Here is a 16813-nt window from a genome sequence, read left to right on the forward strand (position 1 = left end):
AGGATGCTGAAGGCCACCCCCCCACGCGCACGCACGCACACACGCACACACACACACGCACACACACACACACACACGCGCGCACTCTTTTCCCCTCTGTGCCCTAAAAGCAGCGCGTGGCGGGCTCTGACCCAGGTCCCCGCCCCTCTCTCTCTCTCTCTCTCTCTCTCTCTCTCGCCCTACCAGCCCGGCCCGTGTCAGAGTTAGCCGGTGGGTTTAACCTCTGTTATTAATCTATACGAGTGCCTCGTGGGCTTTCTTCCAAGCAGTATTTCACAAAATGTCAGCGCGGGAGACCTCCCCCCCCCCCCCCGTCCCGCTCCCCCGGGTGGGGGGAGCTGCCTTGTTAACTTTGAAGGGGGCGCGATGCGCGGCAGCCGTGATATATACAGCGGGGCCGTTCCTAATCATAATCCCAATTCACCGGGGGTCACGGCGGAGCTCCCGGCGGCCCGGGCCAACCGCGGGAAAGAGTGATAGCTTATAAACCCTTTCATGATTACAGTTTGGCTCCGGGCTCTACAGCGGTTAGAAACAATGTGTCACAGTATAAATCCTAATTGAAATGTGATGTTCTGCCGGGGAGGGGGGGAGGGAGGGAGGGAGGGAGAGAGGAGGAGGAGGAGGAGGAGGGTACTTGGGGGCCTGTCTGATCGCGGGCTCAGCTGAAGTGGGTCCAGTCTGGCAATCATCTTCCCGCGGCGCGCTGTCGGGATCTGCCGCTTCAAATCTGTTCTACTCGGGCGGCTCCAGCGCGCTCCCCTTCAGTGTGGCTCTTTCTCTCTCTCTCTCTCTCTTTTTCTTCTTTTTTTTAACCGGTGCAGTCCCGTTTCCTTTTTTAATAACCACAAAACCCTCGTCTCCTTTTCATTTTTTTCGTAACAATGACATTGTCAGAGGAGCAGGTTAGGTATGGGATTTTATTATTTATTTTTTTGTAATAATTTGTTTACGTGCCATAAAAAAGAACCTCTCTCCCCCTTTAAAAGAAAAAAAAAAAATGTTTTTGGTTTTGGGAAACGTGTTGGGGTTTCGCGTCCGCGTTCGCGAGGTGCCAGAATCCTCGTCCAAATTTAACAACTGTCAAAAGTCCGACCCCCACGGTCGATCCATATGCTGATATCTGTGGGCCGCTCTTTTTTTGCGGCTCGTTTTTCTTTTGTTTAAAGGGCACGCCGGACTTTTTATAGCTGAGAGTGACCTTTCCAATCTCCGCACTTTGCACTTGATCTATTTTTAGCGCTGTTTACGCTCCTGCTCTGCTGAAGGCAGAAGTCAGCGTCGAGAGCGGATATAAAGCGCTTTGCTCTCGTAGCAGACTGTAAAGTGGCGGTCTTCATCGCAGACGAAGCGTAGCAGACTGTAAAGTGGCGGTCTTCATCGCAGACTAAGCGTAGCAGACTGTAAAGTGGCGGTCTTCATCGCAGACTAGCGTAGCAGACTGTAAGTGGCGGTCTTCATCGCAGCAAGCGTAGCAGACTGTAAAGTGGCGGTCTTCATCGCAGACGAAGCGTAGCAGACTGTAAAGTGGCGGTCTTCATCGCAGACGAAGCGTAGCAGACTGTAAAGTGGCGGTCTTCATCGCAGACGAAGCGTAGCAACTGTAAGTGGCGGTCTTCATCGCAGACGAGCGTAGCAGACTGTAAAGTGGCGGTCTTCATCGCAGACGAAGCGTAGCAGACTGTAAAGTGCGGTCTTCATCGCAGACGGCGTAGCAGACTGTAAAGTGGCGGTCTTCATCGCAGACGAGCGTAGCAGACTGAAAGTGGCGTCTTCATCGCAGACGAGCGTAGCAGACTGTAAAGTGGCGGTCTTCATCGCAGACGAAGCGTAGCAGACTGTAAGTGGCGGTCTTCATCGCAGACGAAGCGTAGCAGACTGTAAAGTGGCGGTCTTCATCGCAGACGAAGCGTAGCAGACTGTAAAGTGGCGGTCTTCATCGCAGACGAAGCGTAGCAGACTGTAAAGTGGCGGTCTTCATCGCAGACGAAGCGTAGCAGACTGTAAAGTGGCGGTCTTCATCGCAGACGAAGCGTAGCAGACTGTAAAGTGGCGGTCTTCATCGCAGACGAAGCGTAGCAGACTGTAAAGTGGCGGTCTTCATCGCAGACGAAGCGTAGCAGACTGTAAAGTGGCGGTCTTCATCGCAGACGAAGCGTAGCAGACTGTAAAGTGGCGGTCTTCATCGCAGACGAGCGTAGCAGACTGTAAAGTGCGGTCTTCATCGCAGACGAGCGTAGCAGACTGTAAAGTGGCGGTCTTCATCGCAGACGAAGCGAGCAGACTGTAAAGTGGCGGTCTTCATCGCAGACGAGCGTAGAGACTGTAAAGTGGCGGTCTTCATCGCAGACGAAGCGTAGCAGACTGTAAAGTGGCGGTCTCATCGCAGACGAGCGTAGCAGACTGTAAAGTGGCGGTCTTCATCGCAGACGAAGCGTAGCAGACTGTAAAGTGGCGGTCTTCATCGCAGACGAAGCGTAGCAGACTGTAAAGTGGCGGTCTTCATCGCACCGCGAGCTCTGGACAGAGCCGGCGGCCGGGAGCCTGAGCGCGGCGGCGAAACAAGGCCGCGTTCAGGGGCGATGGCGAGAGGACACGCTAACCTTTTCCGCCTCTCTCTCTCTCTCCCCGCCGGCACCCGGCACGCACGCGCGCCATTGTTTAGAAAACAGGCCTGGCGAGGGACGTCCTGTTTACTCATAAACGCGTACGCGGCCGGCAGCGATTCGGGGGCGGGCCGCTGATTTATCGCCTCTGCCCCCCCCCCTCCCCCCCCCCCCAGGCTACGAGAAGTACAACTCCATGCGAGCCGACCCGTGCCTCAGCTTCCTGGAGCGCGTGGGCATGCCCGACGCCAAGGCCATGGCCGCCGAGCAGAGGGGGGCCGACATGATGGCGGACGGCGCCGAGGGGTAAGCCGGGCGAGCGGGGGCCGCTCTCTCTCTCTCTCTCCCCTCCCCTCTCCTCTTTTTAATCCCTCTGTTTCCCGCTCGGGTGCTAACGGTAGTCCGTCTCCATCCCTCCGTCCCTTTATATCCCCCCCCCCACACACACGCGCTTTTTTAGGGCGGATTTCGACCGCGAGGACGAGGACCCGGAGTACAAGCCGGCGCGGATGCCCTTTAAGGACGAGATTGACGTGAGTGGACAGCCGTTGAAAAGCCGCGCTTTTCCCAGGGTCGTCACCAGGGCCCGGCTCCTTACTTATTCAGCGCTCTTCTCCTCTTCCTCCCGCACCTTCCCCCCCTTTCCCATTCCCCCGCAGGAGTTCGCAGACTCGCCCCTGGACGATAAGGAGGAGCCCATGGACGCGGAGAACTCGGGTACGAACTCGGGCCCCTCTTTGGCTTTAACGCGTGTCCGAGCGCTGTTTTACTCAGCGGTGGTAAAAAAGCTGAGGTTTTTACGGTGTGTGTGTAAGAGAGGCTCACGGGTGGCTGTGTGTTGTGGGGGGTTGTGCTGCAGCCAAGCCCGGTGAAAGCCAGGAGCAGGGCAAGCTGTACTGGCCCGGCAGCTCGGCGCTCACCACCAGGCTGCGGCGGCTGATCACGGCCTACCAGCGCAGCTACAAGCGGGAGCAGCTGCGGCAGGAGGCCATGAACAAGATCGACCGCCGCCGGCGCCGGCCCCGCGAGGAGGTGCGCGCCATGGTGGCCGAGCGCGAGGCCATCATCACCGAGCGCCGCCAGAAGTGAGTCTCCTCCCCCCCGAGCCCCAAGCCCCGCCTCTCTCACAAGCCCCTCCCCCCCCAACGCTGGCCACTCCCCCTTTGCCCTCCCACTCATCCAGTTCCCTCCCCCCAGAACCCTCCCCAGGGATCTACGCGCACATTTTTTTCCCCCAAGGGGCCCATGTGCTCCCTAAGTTTAGGAGAACACAAATGCACCTGTAGTAGTAGATGTGGTCGTACATTTTGTTTCCAGTTAGCACACGTCGGTCTTCAGGATTAAATGCTCGTAAATGGGGAAAGCTGTCGAACCCTGTGCCCCCGCTGGCTGCTCCTCCCCGCTAACCCTCCCCCTGCCTCCCGCTGACGCTGTCAGGTGGACCAGGAGGGAGGAGGCGGACTTCTACCGCGTGGTGTCCACCTTCGGCGTCATGTACGACGCCCGCAAGCAGCGCTTCGACTGGAACCAGTTCCGCGCCTTCGCCCGGCTCGACAAGAAGACGGACGAGAGCCTGGAGAAGTACTTCTTCTCCTTCGTGGCCATGTGCAAGAGGGTCTGCCGCATGCCCATCAAGGCCGACGAGGGTAAGCGTCCGCCGTTTTCCACACGGAGAAAAGATCATTAAAAACTGTAGATCCACGGTGTCCAGGCTCATCTGAGAAGGGCTGGTGCTGGTGTGGGTGCTGGTCTTTTTGCTTTAGCCCAGTGCTGACACGTGATCCAACTCATGAACTAATCACGGTCTTCAGCGAAGAGCTTGATAAGTAGGATGGGGTGTCTTTAGTTCTGGGTTTAAACAAAGACCTGCACCAGACCCCCCCTTGCCCCTGCCCCTCCATAAATGGACCCTTTCCGCATAGGATTGGCACTGGTGCTTTAGCTATTTCCACCGTTTGCGTAAACTGGTGTTATTACCGGCGGTTTTTAACGATTCGCTGGAGAGCCGGTGATGTGGTTCACACACGCGAGGCATGTGAACATCGATTGCACATGCACAAGCCGACGCTGACATGTGCCAGTGAACAGATCGGCCATGCAGATGCCTACGCACCTGCCACTAACGCCCACGAAGATTGCATTATTGACAGTCGGCTATATTAAAACCCTGTCGAGCGATGAGAAACGGAATGGAAAGAAGATATTGTTCACCCGTCGGAGTCATCGCAATAAAAATATAAAGAGGTTGAATGCCATTGCGTAAGGGAAGTGGGGGGAGGGGGCGGGGGGGGGGGGGTGGAGAGCTGCCTGGTGACAGTGTCGCTTGTTCCCGCAGAGCCCCCGGACCCCAGCATCCCGATCGAGCCAATCACGGAGGAGCGGGCCTCGCGCACGCTGTACCGCATCGAGCTGCTGCGGCGCATCCGCGAGCAGGTGCTGCCGCACGCCGAGCTGGACGAGCGGCTCAAGCTGTGCCAGCCCGGCCCCGACCTGCCCGAGTGGTGGGAGTGCGGCCGGCACGACCGCGACCTGCTGCTGGGCGCCTCCAAGCACGGCGTCAGCCGCACCGACTACCACATCCTCAACGACCCCGAGCTGGCCTTCCTGGAGGCGCACAGGAAGTTCGCCCAGAACAAGAGCGGCGGCGGCGGCGTGGGCCTGATGCCCGGCCAGTTCTACTCCGGCCAGGGCCTCAACCCCGCCCAAGCCCCCAGCCCCGCCCCCAAGAAGGAGCAGGAGCAGGACCAGGACCCGCCTTACTTTAAGGCCGAGGAGCCGGGGTCCCCGGAGGAGAAGAAGCCAGAGGCCGACTCTCCCAAGACGGAGCTGAAGAAAGAGGAGGAGGAGGATAAGGAGAAGGAGGAGGAGGAGAGGAAAGAGGAGGCCCAGGTGAAGGAGGAGCCCAGCAACGGAGAGGAGCCGATGGAAGAGGAGGCCGCGGCTCCCAAACCAGAGGAAGGGGAGGGCGATGGGGAAGGCGATGGCGATGGGGAAGGGGAGGCGACGCCCGCCAAAGCCCAGCCGGAGAAAGAGGAGCCAGAGGCGCAGGAGAGCGCGGAGGGCCCGGCCGGGTCCGAGCCCAAATCGCTGTCAGAGAAAGGCTCCGAGGAGGAGGACGAGGACAAGCTGGACGAAGACGATAAATCTGAGGAATCCTCACACGCCGGAGGTATTCTACCGTGTTTGTTTCTAACATTTGCATTTTACTGTGGAATTTCAGTTGGAACTTGGGTTTTTAATTTAACTGCAGTTTCCTGGGGTAAGCACACGCTTACTTGTGATTTGTTGTAAGTGGATGAGTTTGTAGCGGCGCTGTGTTCACGTGCTAGCCTGCTAGCCCGCCAGCCCGGGGCCGCCCTGTGCGCTCAGAGCTCTTGTTTGTTTGCAGTCGGCGCGGCCTCCCGGGGGAAGCACTTCGACGAGGAGAGCAACGCGTCCCTGAGCACGGCCCGCGACGAGACCCGCGACGGCTTCTACGCCGAGGACGGCGAACCCTCGGCGGCACACATGCTGCACGAGAGATCCTACTCCTACTCCTTCTGGCCCAAGGTCAGCGCTTCCGCCGCCGCCGCCGCACGCCAGCTAGAGGCCCGCCGGCTACCTCGGCGTTCCGCTCTCCCTGCGCTGTTTGCGTAAACACCGAGCGCTCCCCTGGGACGGGTCCTGATTGCGACTGCTAGCCGGTAGCCTGGTAGCCTCTGTTTCTGCCTCTATTACTACCGCAGCAGCCTTCTGCTTGGTGACCTTCAGCGTGTGCTGTGAAGTCATTCAGAGGGCGTGTTTTGGAAGGAATGGGGCTTTGCAGAGGCTGATTTTCATGTTCACAAAAAAAAAAAAAAAAAAAAAGAAACGTAATTCCCCAAAGAAAATTGTCAGCGGCAACGTCGCGCTAGTTAATGGCTCTCTTAATTGACAGCAGCAGCGCCTACGGTAGACGTTTCAAAGGGCCTGCTTTGAAGGCCCGGTAGCACACGTCAGATCAGAAGTGGGTCAACTGTTAAGAGAGTGGAAAAGAGAGGCGCTGATTTCGGGGGCGGTGGCTAACGGCGATGGGGCCACGCTTCGCGGAGCGGCTGTGGCTAATGCGTTTGCGACGCGGAGACGCAGCTCTCAGGCGGGGCAACGGACTTTCCGGCACTTTCCGGGGTGTCGGTTCTGCCGTGCGCGGTAAAGATAATTCAGCGCACTGAGACTGTACATTCGAGTGGTAATGAGTAGTCTGCCACTGAGTAATAAAGGCTGCTCTTAGATGTTTAACCCATTTGCTGGACGTCGTCGTGATTGAATCAATAGTCTGTCTGGTCTGGCTGTCGCAAGCCGAGAACTGATGTTCAGATGCCCCCTTGTCCTTCAGACTCGTGTCCTTGGGGTAAATCAGATTTAACCCTTAAACTGCCCTTCAGAAAGAGAAACTCAAAAAAACAAATAATCGTCAGATGATTAAGAGTTCATGTCTGTTTAGCTCCTGGCCCTACCAGCCCTGTGCTCTTTACATTCAGAATGCCAGTCTGGCGGAGGGGGGGCAGGTCAGCCCTTTCTGCTCTGGTGAAAATGGCAAGATGGCAGTCGGACTGCAGTTAAAACATTGCCGGTTTCCTTTTTTAAAAAAAATTGCCCTCCCCCCTCCCCTCCCCTCCCACTCATTGTGTCTGCTCGTTTGCTCTGGTGCCTTGCAGGACAGGGTGATGATCAATCGCATGGATAACATCTGCGAGGCGGTGGTCAAGGGGAAGTGGCCGGTGAACAGACGTCAGCTGTTTGACTTCCCGGGCCTGTTGCCTGGATACACTCCCACCGCCATGGACAGCCCTCTGCAGAGGCGGAGCTTCGCCGAGCTCTCCATGCTGGGCCAGGCCAGCTACAGCGGGAGCGAGGACGTCACCCTCTCGCCCCAGATGGCCAAGGCAAGTCACCGAGCGCCAGAGAGACAGAGAGAGAGAGAGAGAAGCGCTTTCAGGAGCAAACCAACCGTCGGCTGATCCTGAAATGGGGGCCTGCTGCTCAGACGTAGTGGTATTATTTAGGCCCTGTTCTCCTCCTGAGCTACAGGACTCAGCCCAGAGCGGTAGGCCTCATTATTTAGGCCTGTTCTCCTCCTGAGCTACAGGACTCAGCCCAGAGTGGTAGGCCTCATTATTTAGGCCTGCTCTCCTCCTGAGCTACAGGACTCAGCCCAGAGTGGTAGGCCTCATTATTTAGGCCTGTTCTCCTCCTGAGCTACAGGACTCAGCCCAGAGTGGTAGGCCTCATTATTTAGGCCTGCTCTCCTCCTGAGCTACAGGACTCAGCCCAGAGTGGTAGGCCTCATTATTTAGGCCTGTTCTCCTGAGCTACAGGACTCAGCCCAGAGGGGTGGCCTCATTATTTAGGCCTGTTCTCCTGAGCTACAGGACTCAGCCCAGAGTGGTAGGCCTCATTATTTAGGCCTGTTCTCCTGAGCTACAGGACTCAGCCTAGAGTGGTAGGCCTCATTATTTAGGCCTGCTGTCCTCCTGAGCTACAGGACTCAGCCCAGAGTGGTAGGCCTCATTATTTAGGCCTGCTCTCCTCCTGAGCTACAGGACTCAGCCCAGAGTGGTAGGCCTCATTATTTAGGCCTGTTCTCCTGAGCTACAGGACTCAGCCCAGAGTGGTAGGCCTCATTATTTAGCCCTGCTCTCCTCCTGAGCTGCAGGACTCAGCCCAGAGTGGTAGGCCTCATTATTTAGGCCTGTTCTCCTGAGCTACAGGACTCAGCCCAGAGCGGTAGGCCTCATTATTTAGGCCCTGCTCTCCTCTTGAGCTACAGGACTCAGCCCAGAGTGGTAGGCCTCATTATTTAGGCCTGCTCTCCTCCTGAGCTGCAGGACTCAGCCCAGAGTGGTAGGCCTCATTATTTAGGCCTGCTCTCCTCCTGAGCTACAGGACTCAGCCCAGAGTGGTAGGCCTCATTATTTAGGCCTGTTCTTCTCCTGAGCTACAGGACTCAGCCCAGAGTGGTAGGCCTCATTATTTAGGCCTGCTCTCCTCCTGAGCTACTGGACTCAGCCCAGAGTGGTAGGCCTCATTATTTAGGCCTGTTCTCCTGAGCTACAGGACTCAGCCCAGAGTGGTAGGCCTCATTATTTAGGCCTGTTCTCCTGAACTACAGGACTCAGCCCAGAGTGGTAGGCCTCATTATTTAGGCCTGTTCTCCTGAGCTACAGGACTCAGCCTAGAGTGGTAGGCCTCATTATTTAGGCCTGCTGTCCTCCTGAGCTACAGGACTCAGCCCAGAGTGGTAGGCCTCATTATTTAGGCCTGCTCTCCTCCTGAGCTACAGGACTCAGCCCAGAGTGGTAGGCCTCATTATTTAGGCCTGCTCTCCTCCTGAGCTACAGGACTCAGCCCAGAGTGGTAGGCCTCATTATTTAGGCCTGTTCTCCTGAGCTACAGGACTCAGCCCAGAGTGGTAGGCCTCATTATTTAGGCCTGTTCTCCTGAGCTACAGGACTCAGCCCAGAGTGGTAGGCCTCATTATTTAGGCCTGTTCTCCTGAGCTACAGGACTCAGCCCAGAGTGGTAGGCCTCATTATTTAGGCCTGTTCTCCTGAGCTACAGGACTCAGCCCAGAGTGGTAGGCCACATTATTTAGGCCCTGCTCTCCTCCTGAGCTACAGGACTCAGCCCAGAGTGGTAGGCCTCATTATTTAGGCCCTGCTCTCCTCCTGAGCTGCAGGACTCAGCCCAGAGTGCTAGGCCTCATTATTTAGCCCTGCTCTCCTCCTGAGCTACAGGACTCGGCCCAGAGTGGTAGGCCTCATTATTTAGGCCTGTTCTCCTCTGAGCTACAGGACTCAGCCCAGAGTGGTAGGCCTCATTATTTAGGCCTGTTTCTCCTGAGCTACAGGACTCAGCCCAGAGTGGTAGGCCTCATTATTTAGGCCTGTTCTCCTGAGCTACAGGACTCAGCCCAGAGTGGTAGGCCTCATTATTTAGGCCTGTTCTCCTGAGCTACAGGACTCAGCCCAGAGTGGTAGGCCTCATTATTTAGGCCTGTTCTCCTCCTGAGCTACAGGACTCAGCCCAGAGTGGTAGGCCTCATTATTTAGGCCCTGCTCTCCTCCTGAGCTGCAGGACTCAGCCCAGAGTGCTAGGCCTCATTATTTAGCCCTGCTCTCCTCCTGAGCTACAGGACTCGGCCCAGAGTGGTAGGCCTCATTATTTAGGCCTGTTCTCCTGAGCTACAGGACTCAGCCCAGAGTGGTAGGCCTCATTATTTAGGCCTGTCTCCTCCTGAGCTACAGGACTCAGCCCAGAGTGGTAGGCCTCATTATTTAGGCCCTGCTCTCCTCCTGAGCTGCAGGACTCAGCCCAGAGTGCTAGGCCTCATTATTTAGGCCTGTTCTCCTGAGCTACAGGACTCAGCCCAGAGTGGTAGGCCTCATTATTTAGGCCTGTACTCCTGAGCTACAGGACTCAGCCCAGAGTGCTAGGCCTCATTATTTAGGCCTGCTCTCCTCCTGAGCTACAGGACTCGGCCCAGAGTGGTAGGCCTCATTATTTAGGCCTGTTCTCCTGAGCTACAGGACTCAGCCCAGAGTGGTAGGCCTCATTATTTAGGCCCTGTTCTCCTCCTGAGCTACAGGATTCAGCCCAGAGTGCTAGGCCTCATTATTTAGGCCTGCTCTCCTCCTGAGCTACAGGACTCGGCCCAGAGTGGTAGGCCTCATTATTTAGGCCTGTTCTCCTGAGCTACAGGACTCAGCCCAGAGTGGTAGGCCTCATTATTTAGGCCCTGCTCTCCTCCTGAGCTACAGGACTCAGCCCAGAGTGGTAGGCCTCATTATTTAGGCCTGTTCTCCTCCTGAGCTACAGGACTCAGCCCAGAGCGGTAGGCCTCATTATTTAGGTCCTGCTCTCTTCCTGAGCTACAGGACTCAGCCCAGAGTGGTAGGCCTCATTATTTAGACCCTGCTCTCCTCCTGAGCTGCAGGACTCAGCCCAGAGTGGTAGGCCTCATTATTTAGGCCTGTTCTCCTGAGCTACAGGACTCAGCCTAGAGTGGTAGGCCTCATTATTTAGGCCCTGCTCTCCTCCTGAGCTGCAGGACTCAGCCCAGAGTGGTAGGCCTCATTATTTAGGCCCTGCTCTCCTCCTGAGCTACAGGACTCAGCCCAGAGTGGTAGGCCTCATTATTTAGGCCTGTTCTTCTCCTGAGCTACAGGACTCGGCCCAGAGTGGTAGGCCTCATTATTTAGGCCTGTTCTCCTCCTGAGCTACAGGACTCAGCCCAGAGTGGTAGGCCTCATTATTTAGGCCTGTTCTCCTGAGCTACAGGACTCAGCCCAGAGTGGTAGGCCTCATTATTTAGGCCTGTTCTCCTGAGCTACAGGACTCAGCCCAGAGTGGTAGGCCTCATTATTTAGGCCTGTTCTTCTCCTGAGCTACAGGACTCAGCCCAGAGTGGTAGGCCTCAGGCAGCATCTCCATTTCCACGTCTCCCCTCCAGTCCTGTCCGTTCCACAGCGCTCATGTTACAGCAGTCTAGAGTGACCCTTTGTTCCCACAGTCCAGTCCAGATCGCTGCTGATTTAGAGTCCTTGGCACTTGACAGTGAGCCGGACATCAGGCGGGTCCAGACAATGCATTTCACATCACCGTCAGCGCCAAGGCTGGTCTGCTCCCGCCAGACGAGCAGTCTGACAGAGCAGTGGGTTTGTGGCTCTCTGTGAACCCTTCTCTCTGTGCAGGACAAGGCGTTGAGCATGGCACTCTGTGAACCCCTTTCTCTGTGCAGGACAAGGCGCTGAGCATGGCACTCTGTGAACCCCTCTCTCTCTGTGCAGGACGAGCAGCTTGTTCATGGCACTCTGTGAACCCCCCTCTCTTTCTCTCTCTGTGCAGGACGAGGCGCTCAGCATGGCGGCCCCGCGGCAGCGGCGGCGCCGGCGGAGGAAGGTGGAGATCGAGGCGGAGCGGGCGGCCAAGCGCAGGAACCTGATGGAGATGGTGGCCCAGCTGCGGGAGTCGCACGCCTCGGACGGCCTGGACCGCGCCGTGGACCTGACCAAGGCCCTGCGGGGGGCCGCCGCCGCCGCCGCCGCCCCTACCTCAAACCTCTCCCCCAAGTTCCTCTTGCCCAACACCTCCACCCCCACTGCCGATGCCTTTAAAACTCAGATGGAGCTGCTGCAGGCCGGCCTCTCAGGGACCCCCACCCGGCACATGATGAACGGCTCCTTCCTGGAGGGCGACGTGCCCATGAAGAGGAGGCGGGGCCGCAGGAAAAATGTGGAGGGGCTGGACCTGCTCTTCATGGGCAGCAAGAGGGCAGCGCTAAACGCCGTACGTCCCCCTTTCCTTAGCATCTCATGAATATGCAAGGTGTAGGCAGACGAGTCGGTCAGGAGCACGCCCCTCCGTGTCTGTTTTGGTCCGCGTTGCCAGACGTGTCTTGTAAAAACCCGGAGTGTTTGATAACCGGGCCGATCAGTTGCAAGGAACAAGCGGCGCTCTTCATTCTGCTGTTCAAATTGGCAGTTAACCCCTCCCCTTGGTCTTTGGCGAGGCAGCATTGTTGTTAACGGTACAATTAGAAATGAGCGTGAATCGGTCTTCTGTTTGGCACGGATTCAAAACCTACCTATGAAAAGATACAAAGGAGGATTCAGGAGGGTGTTTGGAGGAAGATAAGAAGATTGCACCAGCAAATGACAGGGCCAAATGAGATTAGCGAAGTGGGCCGGCCTAGACCAGTTCTGAGGGAGGATTAGGGTTAGCCTCTGAGCGGTGTACAGGTGTGGAGGACGGGGGAACCAGGTCAGGTGATGACCCATGCAGGGCATCTGGGCGGGAGGGGGGATGGGTAAAAGGCAGCCATTTTGATTTCTGATGCTAGCTCCTGCGGCGGCGCTAATGAAGGTGTGGGCGGGGGCCCCGTGTGTTTGCTCTTCCAGGAGGATTCCGAAGTGACCAAAGCTTTCGCAGACGGGGTGCGCGTGCCGCCTCAGCCGCAGAGAAACATTCCATCCCCCGAGCAGCTGGACCCCAACGCCCACGTCCCCGTCATCAACCTGGAGGACGGCACCCGGCTGGTGGGGGAGGACGCTCCCACCAACAAGGACTTGATGGAGTGGCTGAACCAGCACCCTACCTACACTGTCGATATACCCAGTTATGTACCAGTAAGTACCCCTCCGCTCCTTTTCAGAATCGGCCTAGGGAAATGCAAGTTTAACATAGGCGAGATTCTTCATCCATGTTTTTATTGCTTCCTTTTCAGAAGAACGAGGACCATCTCCTCTCACCGTTTCAGAAGCCGAAGCAGAAGAGGCACCGCTGCCGCAACCCCAACAAGATCGACATCAACACCCTGACCGGGGAGGAGAGGGTGCCCGTGGTCAACCGCAGAAACGGCAAAAAGGTACGGCCTCAACTCGCCTGTTCCAAGGGACAGAGTGACTGCTCTCATGGGTTAGTTATTAGCCAGGCCTGAAATGCTGCATGTTCAGCCTTGGGGCCCTCATCGATTGCTTTTGTTTTAGATGGGAGGAGCCATGGCCCCTCCAATGAAGGACTTGCCAAGGTGGCTTGAAGAAAATCCAGAGTTTGCAATATCTCCTGACTGGACGGAGATCGTCAAGCAGTCGGTGAGTGAATGCGAATCCCTGTGAATGTTTGTTCTCTTGCCTGTCAGGCTCAATGTGTCAAGTCATTATCTTGTATGAGTTTGATAAAGCAGAATGTTTAGGTATGTGGTGGAGAGAGGTCAGTCTAACCATTGTTTTATCCGTGTCCGGTCGCAGGGCTTCCTCCCCGAGTCCATGTTTGACCGTCTCCTGACGGGGCCGGTGGTGAGAGAGGAGGGAGCCAGTCGCAGAGGGAGGAGACCAAAGAGCGAGATCGCCAAGGCGGCGGCCCAGGCTGCGGCGGCGGCGGCCGCCGCCTCGTCCTCGGGCATCAACCCCCTGCTGATGAGCAGCCTGTTCGGGGGCATGGACCTGGCCAGCCTGCACAACCTGCAGAACCTGCAGAGCCTGCAGCTGGCCGGGCTCATGGGCTTTCCCCCGGGCCTGGCGGCGGCGGGGGCCGACGCCAAGCACGCCTCGGCCATGCTGCCCCTGATGCTGCCCGGCATGGCCGGCCTGCCCAACATGTTCGGCCTCAGCGGCCTGTTCAACAACAACCTGGCGGCCGCCGCCGCCGCCGCCTCGGTGGGCAGCAGCGCCGCCGCCGCCGCCGCCGCCGGCCAGGGGGAGCCCGAGGAAGGCTCCGCCTCCAAGGAGGACAAGAAGGAGGAGGACGGGGAGGACAAGGAGCTGGAGAAGCCCGGCGAGGCGGGGGCAGAGGCCAACGGCGAGGCCTCGCTCAGCTCTGCCGCCGCCGCGGCCGCCGCCGCCGGCATGTCCGCCAACCCGCTGGCCTTCAACCCCTTCCTCCTGTCCACCATGGCCCCCGGCCTCTTCTACCCCTCCATGTTCCTCCCCCCCGGCCTGAGCGGCCTGGCCCTGCCCGGCTTCCCCCAGGCCACGCTAGCGGGACTGCAGAGCGCCATGGCGGGGGCCGGCGCGGGGGCCGCCGCCGCCGGCGACGACAAGGACGCCGGCGGCGGCAAAGAGCCGGCCGCGGCCAAGGCCAAGGCGGAGGACCGGGAGAACACGGCGGACGACAGCGACACGGACGAGAGCCAGAACAAGACTGCGGAGTCCTCGCTGCTGGAGGACGAGCTGGGACCAGCCGAGGAGCTGGACTCCCTGGACGGGGCGGAGGACGCCGAAGAGGCGGAGGACAACGACGAGTAGCCCGGCCTCCTCCCCCCCCCCCCCCACTGCTTTCAAGAAGTGTTTTAAACTTTTTGACGAGAAAATGGTTAGCCCTACTGTTTACATGCCAGTTTAATATCCAAACATTTAGATTTTGGCTTTTGTTTTTGTTTTTGTTTTTTTGTTTTTTCTTTAATTTTCGTTTTTTTGATTATTCCCCCTTTCGTTTTCGTTTTCAAAGGCAAAATGAAATGGAAAACAAGAAGCTGTCTAACATAGTGTAGCAAAAACAAAAAAAAAAAAAGAAAGAAAAAAGTCATGTTACATGGATGTCAAAATGTTTTTTGGTCCTTGAGTATTGTGCAGTGCATTATTTATTATCCTAGGAGAGGTTATGAAATTTCAAAACTTCATCTGAAAATCTTTTAGGAACGAATTGCTCCGATAGTGCTCTGCTTTTTTTCTTCCCCCCCCCCCCTCATTTTTTCCCCGCCCCTCTACGATTGATGTTGTGTTTGACGAGCAGCAAAACTTTGAAATCCAGTGGCACGCGATCGCTGCTGAAAAAGGATTAATGAAGATGTATATTTAACTTTTTTCTATGGGTTCTTTTGTACCGTTTTGTTTTTTTGTTTTGTTTTTTTTTTGCTGTGAAGATCAGGATGAAATTCATACATATCATGCCTCCAGACTCCCGACTGTTCCGAGTTTCACACGCTGACAATCTAAGCAGAGGTGTGAAGGACTCCGCCTGAGGAGACAGCAATAACTAAGGCAGCTGTTGAATGTTAGATTATTCTCAGAATACCACACCAGGAGGGTGACCGCAAGATAAAGACAAGAAAAAAACGTACTACAGTCAATTTGTCTCTTGATACTCTTGTTCATGCACTGGTATAAACTTAAAAAGAAATCAGGTACATTTCTCTAATGAAAGGACGTTTGTTACTTTAGCCACAAAGCTGAACAGCATTACCTCAATTCTAAACTAGCCTTGAAGTTTACAGACATGACTTTGTAAATGTTTTTTCTTATTTTCTTTTTTTGTGATGTCTTGTTTTTGTTTTTTGTTTTTGTTTCGTTTAATTTTTTTCGTTTTTTGGAAACCATGTATGATAAAAATGTAAATTGCTGCCAACTGTAGTAATGACGCTTTTAATAAAAGTGACCCACGATATTCATCTAGGAAACCAAATCAGAATGTTACGTGGTCTTTTCTGTAGGTTTCTGTCCTTAGAACACACTAGGCTGGCAGTCGAGCTTGTTTAGATGAAGGTGAGGCCGGTTATGTGGTTGCCTCACCCGCAGGCAGAAGTACAGCTGTATGGGTTGATAATAGTTGGCAGAATCCTTCCCCCCTCCCCCATAAGAACTCAGCTGATGGATTGGATAACTGGCTCCAGACACCTGAAATGCAGCGGTTTGAAGTGGCCGCTCAGACCACTTTAACTGCTGCCATTACTTCTCTGAGCAGGACGATGTGTCCAACCATCCATTGTATGTTGTCTATTTAATTTCCTCTATTTTCCAATAAAAGCTCTAAAACAATTCAGCCACGTTTGGACTTTTACGTTTTGCTTCTCAACAGGATGTCATGAAGGCGGTTTATTTTGCGTTAACGGTCGGCCTGTGTGAGCGTAACTCTTCCCCCCTTCTTCTTGCACTGATTTCATGCTTTATGTGGGAATGGATAATGCCAGTGCATTCTTACTGGGATCTGCTAAATCCCGTCTATGTAAATGAATGCAAGTGGGCCCCTTTTCTCTGGTGAGTGAGCGGACATGGGGGCTCACGGCCGGTGCTGGCAGTGGGGCCGTTTGGGTTCTGCAGTGCCTGTTCGGTGTACAACTTCAACCGTTTTCGGGCCGTATCGTCAAAGGAAACCGATTAGTAGTTTTAAAAAATTGCAGCTTTAAAATCAATGTCTAAATGTTTGCCTTTAATAGTTGGCTAGTTTTAGAGACGCTAAACAGGAGCTTCTAACCAGGAAAGCATTCTGGCCATAGCCCCTAAAAATGATAAATCTTTATCTACTTTTTTTATTGGCCAGTTTTATAACAAATAGAAACTATGTTTTCTACCATTTATAACTTGGCAAGCACGAAACCGTGCAGGCCCACAGCGCACCTTTACAAAGTGTCTTGAGTAAAGCTTGGCTAATTATATAGCTAGCTAGCTATGGCATGTCATCACCTCTGTAACGTTATTTGTTGTCCTCCGTGTGTTCATACATCTGTATCGGTGGTACGCGCTAAGTAGGTTAATTAAAGTAGGCGAAACGCTAACATGTTAGGGTTAGCTAAAGTAGGCTAACGTTAGGTGATAAAGTGGTGCTTAATAATCTCGTGCCGTTCAAAGTGATTTTGGGAGATGCACCTGCGCATGCGTCCTACTAAATGAAGCACCACCTGCGCATGCGTCCCACCAAACGTCCCTCTCAGTTCGTGAGTGAGTGAGTGACCACAATTTCCCATGCGCAGCCCA

At 55.3% G+C, this 16813-nt stretch overlaps 1 protein-coding gene across 6 annotated transcripts in view; it reads left to right on the top strand.

Moving 5' to 3' along the window:
* The window catches only part of chd7 (chromodomain helicase DNA binding protein 7), a 79622-nt gene extending 63745 nt beyond the window's left edge, over positions 1-15877 (top strand). For all 6 annotated transcript variants that reach the window (XM_064332955.1, XM_064332959.1, XM_064332957.1 and 3 more), the window contains exons 26-38: positions 2783-2912; positions 3067-3139; positions 3266-3323; positions 3466-3691; positions 4044-4252; positions 4942-5775; positions 5995-6155; positions 7283-7510; positions 11472-11912; positions 12524-12751; positions 12850-12990; positions 13112-13216; positions 13373-15877. In XM_064332955.1, the coding sequence (XP_064189025.1) occupies positions 2783-2912; positions 3067-3139; positions 3266-3323; positions 3466-3691; positions 4044-4252; positions 4942-5775; positions 5995-6155; positions 7283-7510; positions 11472-11912; positions 12524-12751; positions 12850-12990; positions 13112-13216; positions 13373-14368 (3830 nt within the window). In that variant the 3' untranslated portion in view covers positions 14369-15877. The remainder of the gene's footprint in view (positions 1-2782; positions 2913-3066; positions 3140-3265; positions 3324-3465; positions 3692-4043; positions 4253-4941; positions 5776-5994; positions 6156-7282; positions 7511-11471; positions 11913-12523; positions 12752-12849; positions 12991-13111; positions 13217-13372) is intronic.
* Positions 15878-16813: the final 936 nt, after the last annotated feature.

Source organism: Anguilla rostrata, chromosome 4 (genome assembly GCF_018555375.3).
Source record: "Anguilla rostrata isolate EN2019 chromosome 4, ASM1855537v3, whole genome shotgun sequence".
NCBI lineage: Eukaryota > Metazoa > Chordata > Actinopteri > Anguilliformes > Anguillidae > Anguilla > Anguilla rostrata.